General features: G+C 44.2%; 1 protein-coding gene across 3 annotated transcripts in view; it reads left to right on the plus strand.

Annotated features, from left to right (window-relative positions):
• The window catches only part of frem2a (FRAS1 related extracellular matrix 2a), a 52,443-nt gene that overhangs the window by 14,799 nt on the left and 18,857 nt on the right, over positions 1–18,787 (plus strand). For all 3 annotated transcript variants that reach the window (XR_014118756.1, XM_081702873.1, XM_081702874.1), the window contains 4 exons: positions 2,133–2,279; positions 7,424–7,654; positions 15,006–15,131; positions 16,934–17,185. Coding sequence is in view for 2 of the 3 variants with exons in the window: in XM_081702873.1 (XP_081558999.1) it covers positions 2,133–2,279; positions 7,424–7,654; positions 15,006–15,131; positions 16,934–17,185 (756 nt within the window). In the remaining variant the exon portion in view is untranslated. The remainder of the gene's footprint in view (positions 1–2,132; positions 2,280–7,423; positions 7,655–15,005; positions 15,132–16,933; positions 17,186–18,787) is intronic.

Genomic DNA, 18,787 nt, shown 5'->3' on the forward strand with positions numbered 1-18,787 from the left:
TTGAAAAACAACTTTAAAGAAGTCATTAAAAAAAATGTGTTAACATAATTTTCACAAGTGCTAAGTGTGACAGTAGCTCTCAGACTGTCAAGGAAAGAATTTCAGATTTTGTTGTTGTATCTGAGAGCGATTTCGCAAGCCTGAGTAGAGGCACAAGGACAGCAGGGGTGGTGTTAGTCTGCATCATGGAGCTTCTCTGCTGCTGAGTCAGGCTTCCCTGGCAGTCCTGGGCCAAATTAGGCTGCTTATCAAATTATTTCAAGTTTAGTCAGAATCTTTGAGCATGTCAGTCGATTTTGCGTTGATGCATAATGCATACCCAACACTTACGATGTGAGTGGGAGGATGTGGTAAGGTGGATTGGGATTGGTTCTCCTGTAGCGCTCACTCTCGGGAGGGAGGAGACTTCAAGCCCCCATGAGTCACACTGAGATCTGAGATAATTAAATAGCTAGAGGCAGCTGGGCACCGCACACATTTTTTTTTGATGCCTGGGAAAATCACATTTGTTGATTCCAGCCAGCCAGTTAAATCTCTAGAGAGATCCGCTGACCGGTTCCATGAATCCTGGATTTGACTAGTGGATTCAAGCTGGAGAAATTTCCCCAACGCTTAGGCAATTTTCAGATAGAAAAGCGTTTATTAGTGAAGAGAGAACCACCCCTTCTCCCTGTCAATTTGAGATGACACAGTGGCCTTGTGCTTCTCCTGCATATTTTGCTAAACAAAGCCAGCCGTGTGTGAGCCGCAGTGCAGCTCACATCTTTAATTCAGACGTCATGTTTGGAAGGCTGAGCTGTACGGCACACTAAGTAGTTGTGTGTGGTCGGCCACTTAGTGACCTCTGTGACACACTTGGCTGGCTTCTTGGCCAGCTCTGATGCACTTGCCAAAGCTCTCTGCTGCCTGATCTGGCCACTAATTTTGCAATTCCCCTTTTTCATGGTCATGAAATGCCCAAAATCTGCAGTATCTTTAGACATATTGTCTTAATGGATGGCAGCAAAAATTGGGAAAGAGTGGTGAGAGGTGATAGAGGTTAATTATTTTATGACAGTACAATATGTCTCCAGTTCTATTGCATTACATAGCAAATGCATAATAAAAAATGTACAGATGTAATACAAATGTAATACATAAATGATTTATCAACAAAGCAATGTCCTTGTTGGTAATAAATGTGTCATCGTTTTGGCTTACCCTTATTTCTAGTTGTGCCTATTTTCGTTCAGACCTTCAGTAAGCGCTGACACATTTCTTGCAGTCAGCATACCCTTGTACTGAGCCGCATCTAGAGGGCTGGAAGTACCATGGTGTTGGAGATGTTCTTGGAGATGTGGGGATGTTTGATGTCAGCCGGGAACCCTGAAGCAATGCGCTAGCCGAGGCTTGAGAGTATACAAGGCGAGGCTGCAGCTAGGCCCAGCAAGCTGGCAAAGAGAGCATGGTGGCTGATGATTATGCACTAAATTTAATGCTTACTTGAATCACTGTGACCGAAATCCCAGTCGGCTCTGCAATAGCGCGGAGCTTGGCATGCATGAGGAGTAGACAGAGCTAGAACTTTTATGTTTATGCACATATGGATTTTTGAGCCATGACGTGAGTGTGTGTGTGTTTCTGTGTGCGTGTGTATGTTTTATCTGTCTAGTCTTAGGGTAGAACGCATATGTGAGATGAGCTGAGACTCTGAGGGTCTTTAATTGAAACCGCCATTGCTGAACTTTGTATTTGCTTTGAAAAGGTCCTGCTTGTCTTTCCTTTTCTGACCTTTGTATTCTGGGAAATCTGTGCTTGGTGTTCCTGGTATTCCTCTGAATCCATGGTGACCTGCAATGGGATCTGCCTCTGAATGTAACCAGATGCCTACTGTCAAAACCTCACACACAATGCTTCATAATGTGCAGGTTTGTTCACAGAGCAAATGACCAACTTGCCAATTTGACAGAAAGAACACGTCCCTGTTTATCAGCCGTTTTGTCATACATGTATCATACATTCCTGATTTTGCGCCAAGACAACTTAGGCCTAATGATTCATTTTCTGACATCACATTTAGAAATGCCATGGGAATGGAGAAGGGAGCTGACGCAGTGTGTATAAAGTGTTTGTGGGCTACTGTGGTTCTCCAGGAGGGAACAAGCTGAAGGGACAGAGCTTGCGTGTGGACTGGGCTTGGATCTCCCTGCAGAGGCCCAGCTACGTAGTGGACGAGCAGGCCGGGATGCTGCAGGTGGAGCTCCGGCGGCGAGGCTACCTCGGCGAGACCTCCTTCGTAGGTGAGTGCATGATGGACGAGTCCTAGTTCCACGCTCTTCCTTGTCTCTCCTGTCCATTCCCTCGCAATGCCTGGCCAGCGGGCAGCGCCATAGCAGGAGACGCCCGTTATATTTGTTGTGGATGATTTTTGTGTGTGTTCGTGATTTTTGCTGAATGTTTCAGACTGTGCGGATTCAGAGAGTTGACATGAACCCAAATGAAAAACAGTGCTAGTTTCAATCACCAGACTACGCAGGATATAACAGAATTTCAACTGCAAATCCTCATCACTCAGTTGAGTCTGTGCTCTCAGCATGAGCTGTTATTGCATTGGCTTTCTTGTGGTGGTTTTTAATCCACTGTTTGAGATGTTTTTGTAAGTCTCAGGGACTGAGATGAAAGCTTGCATTCTCTAGTAGTTGTAGAATAGGCAGAACGACTGCACACGTGTGTGCACCTCCTTATCGCTCCTTGCCATGAAGCACGGACTCTGCAAGGTCCACATTCACATCACTGAGGGGCTTGATTCATACACTGTGGGTGTGAGTCTTCAAACACACAAGACTGTTTAATCAGAAAATAGAAGGCAGTAGAATTCAAAAACTGCAGCAGGCTCCCAGTACTGCACATTGTCTTACTGTACAATGACAAAACTCATGAACAGTTTGACAAATTTAGGCCCATCAGTCAGCTTGTTAGATACCCCGATGTTTTCATCCAATTCAATAACCTGTGTACTTGGCCTGATGGCATTAAAGCTGTTTTTAGATCTACTACAGGCAACTGAAGACTTGCTGTAAATATCTTTAACTCATCACGCAACTTGGGCCATATCCCAGTGCATTTTAAGCTTATTGTCATTAAGCCACAATTAACAAACGATGTTTTTGTCAAAGATTTTAGAGAAGGTCTATGCTTAACAGCTTGGCTTCTATTTAAGTAGCAGTTATAAATGTGATGTCTTCCAGGCAGGGCTCAGGAAACACCACGGTACAGAACTAGCACCAACCAAAATGGTTTATTGCTGGCTTCAGATCATGTTTCTGTTGAATGTAACTGCAGCACAAAATCAATCAAAAGACAAAAAAAAAAAAAAGTTAGATGGCCAAGTTCTAATTTGGTTTAGATCCCATTTGCCAGGCTGTTATCAGTTTGTTGGTGTACATGCAGAACTTTCAGAGTCTAAAAAAAGTGCATCATGATGTTCCACAAGGTTCTGTTTTAGGCCCCCCGCTGTTCTCACTACCCCCCCGGGATATGTAATTCATAAACAATGTTTGTCTTCACGTCTGTGTCAACAATACAGATTTAATTTTCCAGTAAACCCCAGAGTCTGCAGCTTTATTTGGATGAGCATAAACTTTCCTTCTTCCAAACTGTCACAAGTGAAGTAATATTGATGGGTAGTAAATCTGCATGTGATTAAACTTTGATTTCACATCCGATTCTGAAAGATTCCTCAGCGAAACCAGAAATGACAGTTAAGGATTGTAGATGCAGTGTTAGCATTTGATTCGCACAAAAATCTCAAACATTTTTACCTGAAAAACATCCAAAATGATGCACATGCTGTCCCTTCATGTTGCTGAGAAGCTCGCACACGATTTTATAACATCTAAGCAAGATTATTATAATTGATTGTTAGGCTGGTTGTCCCACTGTTTCACTGCAAAGGCTTCAGATGGTCCAGAATGCTGTTATCCGTATCCTTACCAGGAAGGGAAAGTGATCATATTATCTCTGTCATATCCTTCGCATTGCTTGTCCAGTCTCACAGGGACTACGAGGTTTTGCTAATAACAAAGTTTATAATCATACCGACCTCCTTGAGCAGTATAGACAGTCTTGAGCACTTCGGTCATCTTAGGCGGGTTAGCAGTTAGTCCCGAGGCTCAGTCGCTGGCAGATAATTTTCTCACATTGCCCCTAAACTCTGTCCCAGAGGAGATCAGGAATGCTAGCTTTATAAACGGTTTTAAATTGAAACATTCATTCAGTTTTTCGTATTCATAGTCCATCGGTTCTATGTAATTGAAAAAGTCATCTGTGGATTGTTTCACAAATTGTTTTTATTATCGTAATACTATTTCAAAGTTGTATTAATAACTGTCTTATTTTATCATCTCTTTGGAGATTTTATGTATGTGACTTGTTCTCTTGTGCTAATTATATAATTAGGATTACCAAGTTATAACAGTAAGATTAAATAATCTTATATTGTTGACCTTTGACACTGTGCCGGCCCGAATGCCGCGGGGCAAGGATTAGGACGCACAAATATCTCTGAATGACGAGAAACATTTATTAACACAAGGCGAGAGATACGGAGAAACAGTAAACAGTGTGGCACTCACATAAAGCAGACGCTGTAGCGTGATACAGACGATGAGCCATAAACAGCTCACCAGACAGAATCGATACGCGCACACAAGCATATAAACGAACAACGACCGACAAACAGGACGCCAACCACAAGGGTTTAAGTACACACATCAATGCCCTGATTAACAAGGTGCAGGTGTAAGAAGAGGGGGCGTGGCCACAGAACTCACAACAAACATCTCCCACGGCGAGTGGCGGGCCGTACCACGTGATGTGTGGGATGGGGGCGCGTACCATCACAGATGCGTGATTCATGCTAATTTATTTTATTTTATTTATCTCTCTGATTTTATGACCGCTAACTTTTATTACTGTAATTATGTAAACCACTGACCTTTTGGACTCAAGATGAAAAGTGCTATATATAAATAAAGATGATGATGATGATGATGATGATGATGATGATGATGATTATTCAATGTAGAAAAAAGGGATTTTATGATAACCACTCATGAAAACCAAAGCACAAAAATATGATGAAAGGAAACAGAGATTAAAAGAAAACAGAGAGAATGAGACAGGTAAGGAGCTCGTGGTCAGACTAACAGGGATGTGGAAAAAGAAAAGAAGATTTTCTCTATCTAGGGAGCAGAAGACTCTCTTACCCATTTTCATGATGGCTTTAATCAATCAAATCATTATGCAAACGATCTATTCAGTCATACAGCACTCACACTCTCTACCAGTCAAAGAGAGGTGTTCATCAGGGAATCATTTCAAAGCTTATAAAACAGGAAGTGCAAGATGTTGTTGCAGGTAACCCTCTACTCACCGCAGTTCAATTAAAAATAAAGACTGACTTTAAGACATCAAAAAGACAAGCGGGTTCACGCTTGCAATTCCTTGCGGCCAGTCTGCCCACACCAACGCACGCATCTCCACTCCAGATCTCATGTAGAGAGGAGGCCGCATCACTCGGACAGGAGCTGCCTGGCGGGTCCTCTCTCTGGGCCCACGCCTCCATCTTTCCACCCTCCATCCATCCTCCTGCCCTCCAGACTGCCCCCTTCACCCGTCCACCTCTCCTGTCCTGTGCACCACGGTTTTGTTATGGCAGTGGACTCTGCTGTTGCAGAGATGGCACCGAAAGCGAAGCTGTTCCTTCACTGCACTTTTCTTCGTTGCCTTTGCTCACCACATCTCAAGGCTTTTTATCTTTGATGATTCTTTCCCTGCACGTTTCATATATTTTTCACGTCGTTAAGAGCAGGCTAAAGCCGTATCGTATATATCAAATGTGAAATTGTTATTTTTCTTCCATGCACTCCCCACAGACTGTAATCAAATGAAGGCAGAACTCTGATCAATAGGCAGAAACGTGTTTATTAAGCTTAGGGTGAGAATGCTGAAATTGGAACGGCTTTTGCCATTTGGGTCTTTACTGTAACCATATGGCTGGTGCAGGCTGATCCTAGAACTGCAGTCATATTAGTCATTACTGCAGTCATACCCACAATACTGGCAGATTGAGGTCTTTTCCTCTTAGTGTCTGTTTAACTTCGAAACATTAAGAAACTTCAGAGAAAAACATTAATATTTTTCTCACATTCTTAAATGTTATTTCCACTGGGCTGATTTCATGTTAATTAGCGCACTTTATAGTGCCTCAATAGGATGTCTGTGCTTCCTTGTCAGTGTGTAGTTGTCAGATAATAGCTGTCTAATTTTGATGGAGCACAGTGTGACTTGTACAGGCAAGATTACTGGGCTACAGGCCTGCACTAATCCTGAAGCCTGAAGCGATTTAATTACACCCAGCTGTTTGGGTGCTGGGGCAGAAGGGACCCTGCCAGTCCCTGTGCTGTGATGTGACTGATCAAACGCCTTCAGGTTGGTTCTCTGCAGGCCTCCACTGTGAGAGGACCCACCATGGCCAGTGAAGCGCTAAGCAACCGCAGGTGATCCCCTGACACGGGAGAGCCATTCTAGATCCTACATAGCTAATCTCAGATTTACCATTCTTCAGTAATTACTCTTAAGTGTACCGATAAAAAGCAATTTTATTAATTCTGTGTTGTTAGTTTGCCATCTAGTGTCAACCAGAGGAGGATGGGTTCTCCTCTCAAGGTTTCTTCTTGTAATGTTGTCACAAGTGGCTTGCTCATTAGGGGACCCAGAATTTCTGTAAAGTTGTTTTGTTGTAGCACCTTTCAGAATAGCAGGTTTTAACTGAATTGAAATACTGTACAGGTCCCAGTCAGGATATACAACCAGTGCATACACTCAAACACAGCCAGAATGTTCTAGAATGGCATCCATTCATCCATTCAGTGGAGTAGTAACATCCCCACAGATGTTACACTGGTCTTCCCCATATCCCCATACACTCCTAGAACAACTGTATATACAAGCGCCCAATCTTCTGAGAAATTGCTGGAGAAATCTTACACAGTAAAAGAGCAATGTGATTGGCATCGTGTATGCTGAGTGTTGTGCCATTATACCTCCTCCAGACATCCTTGAGTTGTAGGTGTGCCCCTCTCGATGCACTGTTTCTGTTCTGAAGCCTTGTGTAGGCGTCTGTAATGCTTAGATATTTCGGAGCAACAGTTATTTTCTCTTATAAATAACCATTTTACCAAAGGGAAATATAGCTCTAATTCTTTATCCTAAAATGAGTAATATGCCTGCTTCTGCAGTCCACTGATGTTCAGATTCCCTTGGCTTGGTAACTGCTAAGCAAGAAAAATCAATGTTATCTTTCCCAGTATACCGTCTAAGCTGAAGTATGTTTTATCTTTGAAAGCTAATTCACTTCCTCCATATCCATGTTCTTTTGAAGGAATCAGCACTCTGGACGGCACCGCGGAAAAGGAGAAGGACTTCCGGGGCAAGTTCCAGAAGCAGGTACAGTTTAATCCGGGCCAAACCACCGCCAAGTGGCAGGTCAAGATCCTGTCCGATGAGAAGTACGAGCATTCCAAGACCTTCCACATCGTCCTGTCCGAGCCAGTCATGGGGGCTTTGGAGACACCAGCAGTCTCCACAGTTGAAATCGTGGACCCAGAGGATGGTGAGAATACTTACTGAAGCCTGTCTGTACACTTTTCTCTGGGGCTGTATTTTTTGTGGAGATTTTTACTTCCCTACTTCATTAAAAACTTGAAACAACCAATGTAATAGGTACTTTTTACACATCTAACAGAAATCTTCTTGTTAATTTGGCAGGAGATAAAATTGGACAATCTAAAACAAGCTCATTCTGACAGGCAAAGTAAGGCAAAGTCCAAACCCAGAAATTGCAGCCTGTCTGACAAAACTCACTCAGCCGTAATTGGCCTCAGACTATTGTGGTGTGCTTAAAAGAAATTTATTTTCCTTTTCAGCTTTCTCTGGCCACAAATTTTCGAATCATCTGTGTAAGATGTCGGTTACATAAAGAACAGCGGGCTTAGCATGTTACTCCATTTTGATCAAAATGTCAGATCAGGCTATATTCGTCAGTTCACAATGTGTTACTGTGCAAAATATCAAGGGGCAAGCTGGATTCCTTCTGAGAGTCACAGCGTGGGGTCTGTTCCTCTCCCTGCTGCTCTTAAAAGCACAAAGACTAATATTAAGCTTCATATTGAAGATGTGTTTTGCTCTTTCTCTGGCTAGACCCCAGTTACATTAGCACTTCATCACTCCGGGCATTTATGGATATCCATTCCCTCCCCCACACCTCTCTTTTGTTCTTCTGTCCACCATACAACGTTTAGGACTTACAAGACGTCTTGTCAATAGCAATTTTCACTACCTGGAAGATGGGTTTACAATGAACGGCAATGCAGTGTGTGAAGACAAAGTTGTCTCTAAAACAAACCAGTTTCTTCTCAAACAGTGCCAATTCAAAAACTGTAGAGGGGATCTTCTAGAAAGATCACACTGCTTTAAAGTCAGGCACAAAACTGTAGAACTCGATATAGACAGAGCACTGATTTCTAATTAGGTCACATATAACATTGATACATTTAACGTTCATAAAATAAAAAGGAAACTACATTTAAAAGAAGTTAAGAGATGTGAAGTGGGATGTAATAGTCTTACAGTATCTTATAAAGGAACTGGCTGATAGTTATCAATTAGTTTAAAGTTCTGTCTTCTTTTTTCAAGTCTAGTAATGTATATAGAGGGGCTGGGATGGGATGTGAAATCACAGTCATTTTGGAGGCAGTGTACATCCCTTTCACTAACTGCTCCCTCTCATATGCTGTTATCATGGCACACAGATATGGAAAAGGTCAACACTTTGTACACAACAGCTTTATAAATGTGCACCATACAAAGTATTCCCAGCAAATTTATTATTAAGTATTATTATGAAGAAATGCCTCTATGGGCTCTTTCCCCAATAAGACAACAGTATCATCTTCCTACTTAAGAGACGTGCTCACGGTCATCCCCATGAACTGAAGTGTTGATTATCTCCACACCCTGGTCCTCAGTGGGGAGAGGTGGCATGTCGATCGTTCTTCTCCCAAAGTCAGTCACCAGCTCTTTTACGTTTTTTAATATTGAGGTTTCGAATATTTACCCTGCTCCTCTCCACTAAGGTGCCCACCACTGCTCCGCATGCTGGTTCATAGTCATAAGAGACCAGACCCCCTGCATATTTTGAGCACATTATTCATTTTAACTTCCTTCCTATTTGAAAAAGATTCAAGGATCTCATGGCACAAAACCAAACCTCTGAAGCTTGTCCAAATGTCTTGAGGGTAAACCTGTGTTAAATGTAAATCACTAATTGGTGACCCAGGCTCCTGGTGCACAGGTTGCTGGTGCATGCAAGAGCGACACTGCATCCTTAGGTCTATCCCACAGCTGAATACATGATGACAAATCCGTCCAAAATATTAAATAACAATGTAACATTGAGTGGTAAGGAGGCGGATGCACGTGCGGTGAAGAGCGAGATTTATTATGGGCAAATCCAGAGTTGTGGTCGATGTAACAGGGTCATAGAGTGAACACGCAGAGTCTGGGAATACATGATTAACAAAAGCACTCAATGACAAAGGCTAGATTTAATACACGGAGGCTAGGATTAGCAATAACCAGCAGACACACAGGCAACAAGGCAGGGTTTAAATACATGAACTAGTAAGAGTTAACTAGACACAAGTAGACGTTAAAACAGTCACACTAGATTTCTTTGGGACAGGGACAATGATGGCAGATTTAGAAAATGCTGGAAGTCTTTGTGATTTGAGAGAATTATTCAAATTTAAGTGAAAATAGAGGAGAGTGAATCAGCAATGAACTTGTCTAGAGAGACTGCGTGAGGTCCAACACTCTTCTCAGTTCTGTTTCAGGAACAGATATTTGACCTCCAGTTCCTTACTAAAGAAGCAGGAACTGACACTGATTTTACATTCATTGTACTTGGTGCTTGTAAATCAAATCTATAGTAGAAGTTATTAAAATGGTCATGGGGTCTGAGATTAATATGCTGGACACTGTTTTTGATCTTGAAGTCAGTAATATACTGAAGATATTTCCATATGCCCTTACCATCCTTCATATGCAGTTTATTTTCTAATCTTTTTAATTTTATTCTAGTCCTCTTCACAGCCATATGAAATTCATATTTCTATGAATATATAGCCGTTTATTGGCACATTTCACGTCAGGTTTTATATAAGATTTTAATCTCTTTGGTGAATCAAGCTAAATTCATGTTAAAAACAGTTCTAATTCAGGCGAGCACATACGTGAAAGCTCAACTTTGTCAGTGCACTACCTTTGATACATGAAAAGACAATCTGCCACCACTTTGTTTCAACGAGGCGTCTGACCGATCACCTCAATGAAGCCCTGCTGGTGACGTGAAGAACTAAGAATATGCTTGTCCAGCCAGGTCTCCATGGATGTCTCGCTTTGAATTGATGAGAGCAACTCAAGTCGCCTTTCGTCTTTGCCAGGGACAGCACATTGGAAAGGATGGCAGTGGACAGTGCTGAGCCGGGCTTGCATGTTCTCAGTTTAACTAAATCCCTGTCTTTCCATGGCTCCTAAGCTTGGTTCACAGAGCATTCTGACCGTGGGACCGTTTTGAGCCAGTCCTTCAAAACTCTGAGGAGGCTGTGGAGAGAAAACTGGGGCTGCCATATACTGAGAAATACTGTCCCAAATACGCAAGTTTAAATCGCTCGAATGGAAACAAATAGTTAACAAGAAAAACATTCTCACTCGAGAAGACCAAACACACCGACATGAAAAAGAGTAGCACTTTATCACCATAACCAGCACCGTGTAAGAAGCCATGTATTCCAGTAGCGAAGGTTTCTCAAAGTATTGAGGGAATTAGAGAATAAGCCGTTAATCAAAAATTTTCATCTTTACAAGATAAGCCAGCAACACATCTTACATTTGGCTGGCTCTTTTAAATTGCTTTTCTCTGTCATATTTTAGCCGTGAGTTGTGGACTTTAGTTTCATTGTTTGCTTAGCCACCAGGGGAATGTTGCGTTCTCATTTTTATAAGCAAACATTGACTTGTAGGGTATGAATTAACAGAGACTTATTTTTTATGTTCGCCGCAGCTGCGTTCTTTTACTGGCTTTTGCCAAGATCCCTTGGCGCTTATCATCGCGCCGTTTCGTGCCCAGCTACGATGCTAGTGTTATCTCACAGAAAACGTATCCCTCTATGTAAAACCTCCTCTGCTTCCCCTGTGAGCTAATTACCAGCCTTATGGCAGGGGTTTGTTTTGCTGAGACCACGTCCCCAAGGGACGCTTGCTGTGTCAGAGAGCTATAGCTCTGTGAGTGGTGCCCGTGCTCCAGACCTACTGCTCTGCCCCTCCCTCCCTGCCTGGGATTAATTACCGTTTTAGCCCTTATATTTGTGTAGCATCTCCTCCCAGTAGGTATTTGGTCTGTGTGCATTTATAGCTTAATGAAAGCCAAGGCTCTTTTTTTTTTATTTTGCATGGCAGATCCTGGGAGACCTGTCTGACCTACTAGTCATGACATTCACCCACCATGCCTGCAGACATTCCGCCGGCATCGGAGAGGCCGTTGCTCAGGCTCAGAGGTTTTCAGCGAAACAAGCACGCAACATTAGCGGCAGTTTCATTAGCTTAGGCGCAGGTCCCAGAACTGTTGTACGAAGAGGGAGAGGTCATGCCGTAAGGGCTGGAGGTTAACGTCTTGGGCTTCCGGACCTTTCTGGTGGACTTAATGTCGCTATGTAATTTCAAGGTGAACTGAACTTGTAGACCATGTTTAGGGTCCTTGAAAAGAGGTGTGATTACATGCACTGGTTGGTCTGGGCAGGACTGCAAGTGGATTACAACTGTGTGGGCCACAGATGTGAATAAGAAGGGAGCTGAAAACGGTTATCCTCGTTATGGTCTTTTCTTTCTTTTTTCCTGATCATGATGCTAGCGGTCATAATTGCAGGACTGATACAAGATAACTAACAACAAATGTGTCGTCCTCTGAGGTAGCTGCTACGGCTGAGACATCCTGAATTAGTTCTCAAGGATCAGAATACACGCAACCTATTTACATTTACAACAATTAGCAGACACCCTCGACCCTCGAACATACATCAGTACTTAATAGTTGTTTACAGAATAAATATTTATTCTATTACATTAGGTATACCAACAGTTGAAACTTATGATTTGTACTGTTGGTGAATTATTGTGCTACCTTGTGCTGTCCCCGTGGTCAGTTCTAAAATAAAATCTTATTTCGCAGTGAAAATGCAGCCATATGTGAATTGGCTGTCTATGTAAGATGTGCTCCCTAAGCTGACCTTCCTGTGGGGACACAATAAAGATCGCCTCATGACCTTCTGACCACAGTGGAGCTTTAAAAGAGCTGACATTTCAAAAACAGCTGACACCGGGATCTTTTGAAGAGTCCCATGGATGCAATTCCTGTCAGTGCCGCCATATTCCGCAGGGTCTGCAGTAGTCTCTGGCTCCCTCATCTCTGGAGCCTGGCTGGGAATGCACCGTCTGATGGCTTGGATGGAGGAGACCGTGGTGAGCGGGGCAGGGGCAATGAGAAGACGGCGAAAAAGTGCCTGCCTGCACGTTCGCACACACACACCCCCTACATGTCACTGGCTTTGGATGCAACCAGCTGGAGATCCAAAGCTCCACCTCTCACTTTTCTCCTGACCTTTCCTCTTCTGGGATACTGGTTTCTCTCTCGTGAGTCAAGAGAGGTGTTGCGACTATATCCAAGTATACAGTGAAATGAAATAGCGTTACTCCGGGACCATAGTGCAACACAAAAGACCACAAGTGCAAACAACAATAAATACGAAATGGTCACAATAGCATAGAGTGCAACAGCAGCCAATAAACAGCACTGAGTAAGAGGATGTGCAAAAAGATGTTAAGTCGAATTTGATCTTTATTAAATACAGTATTGCAATATTATAGCAGCAGACATTAAGAAATGTGAAAAAGTGCAAAAGAGTGTGAGATTCAGTATTATGATAAATATAGTATTCTGACAACCTTAGTTAGGAGATGTACTGAAAAAGGAAGTGAGTAAGATGGTGTCAAATCTGTGTGTGTGTGTGTGTGTGTGTGTGTGTGTGTGTGTGTGTGTGTGTGTGTGTGAGGGTAAGATAGTGTCAGGTAAATGTGCGTGGGGGGTGGGGGGGGTATGTGTGTGTGTGTGTGTGTGTGTGTGTGTGTGTGTGTGTGTGTGTATGTGTGTGTGTGTGTGTGTGTGTGTGTGTGTGTGTGTGTATGTGAGGGTAAGATAGTGTCAGTTAAATGTGCATGGGGGAGTGTATGGGTGTGTGTGTGTGTGTGTGTGTGTGTGTGTGTGTGTGTGTGTGTGAGGGTAAGATAGTGTCAGTTAAGTGTGCGTGGGGGGTGGGGGGGGGTATGTGTGTGTGTATGTGTGAGGGAGCATCAAGTCAGTCTCTGGGAATCGAGGAGTCTGATGGCTTGCGGAAAGCCTGGGGAAAGAAACTGTTGTTGTCTGGTGGTGAGGGCCTGAATGCTTCCGTACTTTTCCCCGGATGACAGGTGAAAGAAGAGTTCATGTCTGGGCTGTGCGGGAACATCCACAGTGCTGGTGGCTTTGCGGATGCAGTGTGTGGTGTAAATGTCCGAGGTGGAGGGCAGAGAGATCCCGATGATCTTCTCAGCTGTCCGCACTATTAGCTGCAGGGTCTTGAGATCCGACACTGAGCAGTTCCCAAACCAGGCAGTGATGCAGCTGAGGGTGTTCTCTATAGTGCCTCTGTAGGACATGCTGAGGACAGGGGTGAGCTTTCCTCAGTCTCCTTAGGAAGTAGAGGAGGTGGAGGAGGTGCCCATATATGAGGATTGTATGAAAAAAGTCAGGCTGAGGAAAGAGCTAACTCGCACCTGTGTGTTTGGAGAAGCCCCTGCGTGCTAGTGGTCGCTTTCTTTTGTCCCCTGTAGTCCACTTCGTTGAGTAAGAATAGGTTGTAGATCCTTCAAATTGCTGCAGATGCAGCAATTTTCTTTCTCGTAATCTCTCGCTCTTGCTTTCTTTCTCTCTTACTTTCTTTCTCTTTCTCTTGCTCTCTCACTCTCTCACTCTTTCATGCTCTTAGCTCTCTCTGTCTTTCGCTCTCGCGCTGTCTTTCTCTCTCTCTCTCTCTCTCTCTCTTTCTCTGTGTGTGTGTGCCTTACCTTTAGAGGAGGGTGGGCCAGCTCTGGCATGAGGAGCAGAACTGAACCGTGAGGGATGGAATATGAGCACACACATGGGGGATCTGGGACGAGAGTCGAAACAGAGTCTGAGTTGGTTTGTTTTTCTTTTTCTTTTTGCCTTTTTTCATTTTCTTATTGGTCCCACCGTGACTGTTGGAAATGGCCCCCGCATCCCCTGTCGATTTCCCAACGTCGGCAGATTCATGCCACTTCTGCCTTTTTGATCGATGGTTCCGTCACCGGCCCTGGCTGCCTCCCTCAGTCACTTCATTGCACTACAAAAATCTGTTTAGATCTTGACTTCACTCCTTCATTTGAAAACAGAAGCGCAGGCGTGTTCCCGCCCAGCCAGGACATTTCATCTGCCGCGGTCAATAGACGCGTCTGCTTGCCGAATGCCGAGCAACTTCCCAGAGGGACAGAGGGTTGCCATAAAGGGCAGTAAAAAATTGAATACAAAAAAATCTGGGGCAGGCAGACTTTTACATCAGGAAGCTTTATTTTCTTTCGTTGTTTGTTTGTGCTGAAAACAATGCTTCATTTTTGGCGAGGCGCAGAAGATCCCCCCGCCCACGCAAGATAAGGATGATTTGAAGAGTAGCCCCACCCTCAGCAGCCAACCCCCCCCACCCCCCCCCACCCCCCACCCCGTGAACGTACTGCCTCAGGGTCCTGCACGGCCAGGCGAGATGAGGCAGTGGCCGTCTTGTCTTCTGCCCCGACAGAGACCACCGTCTTCCTTCCCCAGACGTGCCTGGCCGTGGAGGAGGACGCCGGGGAGGTGCTGGTGCCCGTGCGAAGGAGCGGAGACATAAGTGAGGAGCTGCTAGTCCTCTGCTACACACTGTCAGGTACGCGCTCGGCCAGCGGCCCCAGGAGACGTGTTCACTCCTCCACAGTTCCAGTACAAACTCCTTCCTTCTGTCTACACTCTCTGGCCTCTCTATTAGGGGCAGCTGTCTTTCAGGTGGATGGTGGGTGTATACAGCCACACTTACAGATGCGTGCAGGTCTGCTACCTTCCCCGCTGTCCATCACTTATCAGTTTCTGACCACAGGGCCACCACCCTGATATATCATTAAGTGGTGGATCGTTCCCAAACCAGCAGTGACATTGGCAGGGTACTGGTATGGTACTGACATGGTAGTGGGTGGTGGGTTGTTTCTGAGGTACTGCAGTAGGGCTGGCCTGTTTATATAGGATGAGCCCCAGCAGGGTTGAGAGTGATGTGCCAGCCCACAGTGGCCCTGTGAAACTGTCCACTAGTGAAGGACTGGGGGATGTCTGTCACAGCCTGTGGATGACTAACACAGCCTATAGATGGCTAACACAGGCTGAGGATGACTAACACAGCCTATAGATGGCTAACACAGGCTGAGGATGACTAACACAGCCTGTAGATGGCGAACACAGGCTGAGGATGGCTAACACAGGCTGAGGATGACTACCACAGCCTGTAGAGGGCTAACACAGGCTGAGGATGGCTAACACAGGCTTAGGATGACTACCAAAGCCTGTAGATGGCTAACACAGGCTGAGGATGCCTAACACAGCCTGTAGATGGCTAACACAGGCTGAGGATGGCTAACACAGCCTGTAGATGGCTAACACAGGCTGAGGATGGCTAACACAGCCTGTGGATGGCTACCACAGCCTGTAGATGGCTAACACAGGCTGAGGATGCCTAACACAGCCTGTAGATGGCTAACACAGGCTGAGGATGGCTACCACAGCCTGTAGATGGCTAACACAGGCTGAGGATGGCTACCACAGCCTGTAGATGGCTAACACAGGCTGAGGATGGCTAACACAGCCTGTAGACGGCTGAGGATGGCTAACACAGCCTGTAGACGGCTGAGGATGGCTAACACAGCCTGTAGATGGCCACCGCTAGCCAGTTTAGTGGCAGGACTGTTAAATCTGGTTTTTATTTTATTTTGCAGCAGTTTATGTATTTGACAAGATATGATGTATAGTGGCACCTTTAGAATCCAGACATGGTTGCTTACAATAGCCTATTCATGCATTTTGTTTAGTGTGTATTAAAGGGGGAAGCTCACAGGAGTATCTCCCTTCCTAGTCACTGCATACAGCATACAGCTGTGGAGGAAGCATATAGCACACAGTGTTTTTATTCCCCTTAGCATACAATAGATTCTTTTAAGCAATCATAAAAAAATTAATGTATTTTTGGCAATTCCTGAAAAATGTAAATTTTGAGTTTTGACCAATATAGTTGTTTGTATGAATAATCGTCCTAGATTTTAGCTTCTATCATTATGCAAATAGTTTGATACATAGTCACAGTGAGACAGATTAATTGGTGTTTGGATGTGGTCCTTGGCAACTTTGACTGAAGAAATGCCTTGGATCTCTGAACATTCTGTTCAGTGTAGCTTAATTCCTTCTCTCTGTTCTTTCCTCTTCTCTCTTCCTGTGTGTCTCTCTCTCCCTCTCTCTCCTGCTCTCTAACTCCTTCTCTCTCCACCCTTTCTCTTTCCTCATCTTTCTCTCTCTCTCTCTTCTCTGTCTGTCTCTTCTCCCCTCTCTCATTGTCTCTTTCTCACCCTCTCCCTCACCCTCTCTCTCTCTCTCTCTCTCTCTCTCTCTCTCTCTCTCTGACCTCCACATCCCACCCTGCCCCCCCCCCAGGCTCTGCTACTGGTACGGCCCCCGGCGCAGTGCTCTCGTACTCTGACTACATCTCGCGGCCGGAGGAGCAGGCCAGTCTGCTGCGCTTCGACAAAGGCGAGGTGGAGAAACTGTGCCGGGTCACCATCATCGACGATTCACTGTACGAGGACGAGGAGAGCTTCAGTGTCTCCCTTCGCGTGGTCCTGGGCGGCCGCCTGGGACTGGAGCGTGCCACTGCTCACGTCAGCATCCTGCCTGACCTGGACGACGGTAAGATGGCTGTCTCTCAGACGGAGGGAGCACGCATACTGAAAGTGTAAGTTACATGTGTTACCAGACAAATAAGATCTATACACAAAAGTAGAATAATGACCATTTCATATTAACATGCTTAGATATTCACACTCAGTTATTAGTTCAGCTTAGTACATTTATGGCATTTAGCTGATCCTTTTGTCCAAAGCAACTTACAATTACAACTGAATACAATTTGAGCAAATGAAGGTTAAGGGCCTTGCTTAAGTGGTGGGACTTGAAGTGATAACCTTTTGATTACTAGTCAGGTACTTTAACCACTGAGCTACCACTGCCCTATTTAGTATCTTATTTCAAATGTTTTTTAGCAAAATAAGAAAGTTTAGTAATCTTTTAAGACATTGTCAGTACTGAGAACATTTGATTTTATGTTGTACATCAGAAGTGAAAGAACCATTTCCACCAGATGAAAGGCCATGATTAGACTGAGTAGTCTAGTTTCCTTTATCATATTTTAGAGTAAACAATATACAGTATATAAACTCGGTCATTATGTTCCAGGTGTAAGTCTGGGAGTCTGGGAGCTTTTGTTTCTATTTCTGGCTTGCCGTGCTCCTCCGAGAGTCACGGGTAGAATGCGAGCACACGGCTTAACCAGGGTTGGCTTCACGGTAGGGAGGCAATCTCAGGAGACTTTGGCTGCGAGAGTGTCCAGTGCAGTCAATGAAGTTCTCAGAATAATGTGTGTTTGTTCAGCATGCCTAGGGATAGCACTGTGTGTGTGTGTGTGTGTGTGTGTGTGAGTGAGTGCGTGCATGTGTGTGTGTTTGTGTGTGTGCGTGCACTTTTATAGACTGGACGTGGATTAAGAAGAAATCCAGCATGGTTTAGACTCGTGTGGGTGGATTAAGGTATAAAAGTTTGATTGATTTTTTTATTTTCCTTCCCACGTGACACAGCCTGAGGTGGGGCAGAGCCCTGCACGGGGGGGCAGAGCCCTGCACAGGGGGAGCACAGATCAGCTGTAGGAGGAGGGCACTACCTGATGAGAGATTTGCTCAGGGTGGCTTGTTTTGACATGCTTCAGAATGTAAGCCACATCCTTGTGGATGCGCTCATACTCACATATGCACACGCACACACACACTCACTTCGGGCTCTTAGGTATTAGAGGTTTTCCGAAAGATATTCTCTTATGTCGGTGCTTCTCCATCCTGATGGCCTTAGATCTTATCTCTCCCGTATCTGAATCTGTCTTTGAATCTGAAGGAAAATCCCTGAAACCTCAGGCAGGTGTATTTGAAAAGGGTTATGGGAGATCTGATATTTGGTGAGTATCTATAGCAGAAGATGCCAACGAAGCTCATTTTACTTTAATATTTTTTAAATAGGTTATATATTGGAATTTTCTTTCTTTATTGATCATACACTTATTCAATTTCAGCTTATTGTACAAAAATTTACTTTATAACAGAGGTTTAGAGTTTATGCAGTTAGAAAGGTATGCCGAGATTAGATCAAGTAGCTTGAAAAAAAAAAAACAGCTTTCTGAACACAGCACTTATTTTAGACAGTACAATTATTTTAGACAGTACACTTATTTTAGAGAGTACACTT

The sequence above is a fragment of the Electrophorus electricus genome, chromosome 19, assembly GCF_041902795.1.
Source record: "Electrophorus electricus isolate QZ-2024a chromosome 19, ASM4190279v1, whole genome shotgun sequence".
Taxonomy (NCBI): Eukaryota; Metazoa; Chordata; class Actinopteri; order Gymnotiformes; family Gymnotidae; genus Electrophorus; species Electrophorus electricus.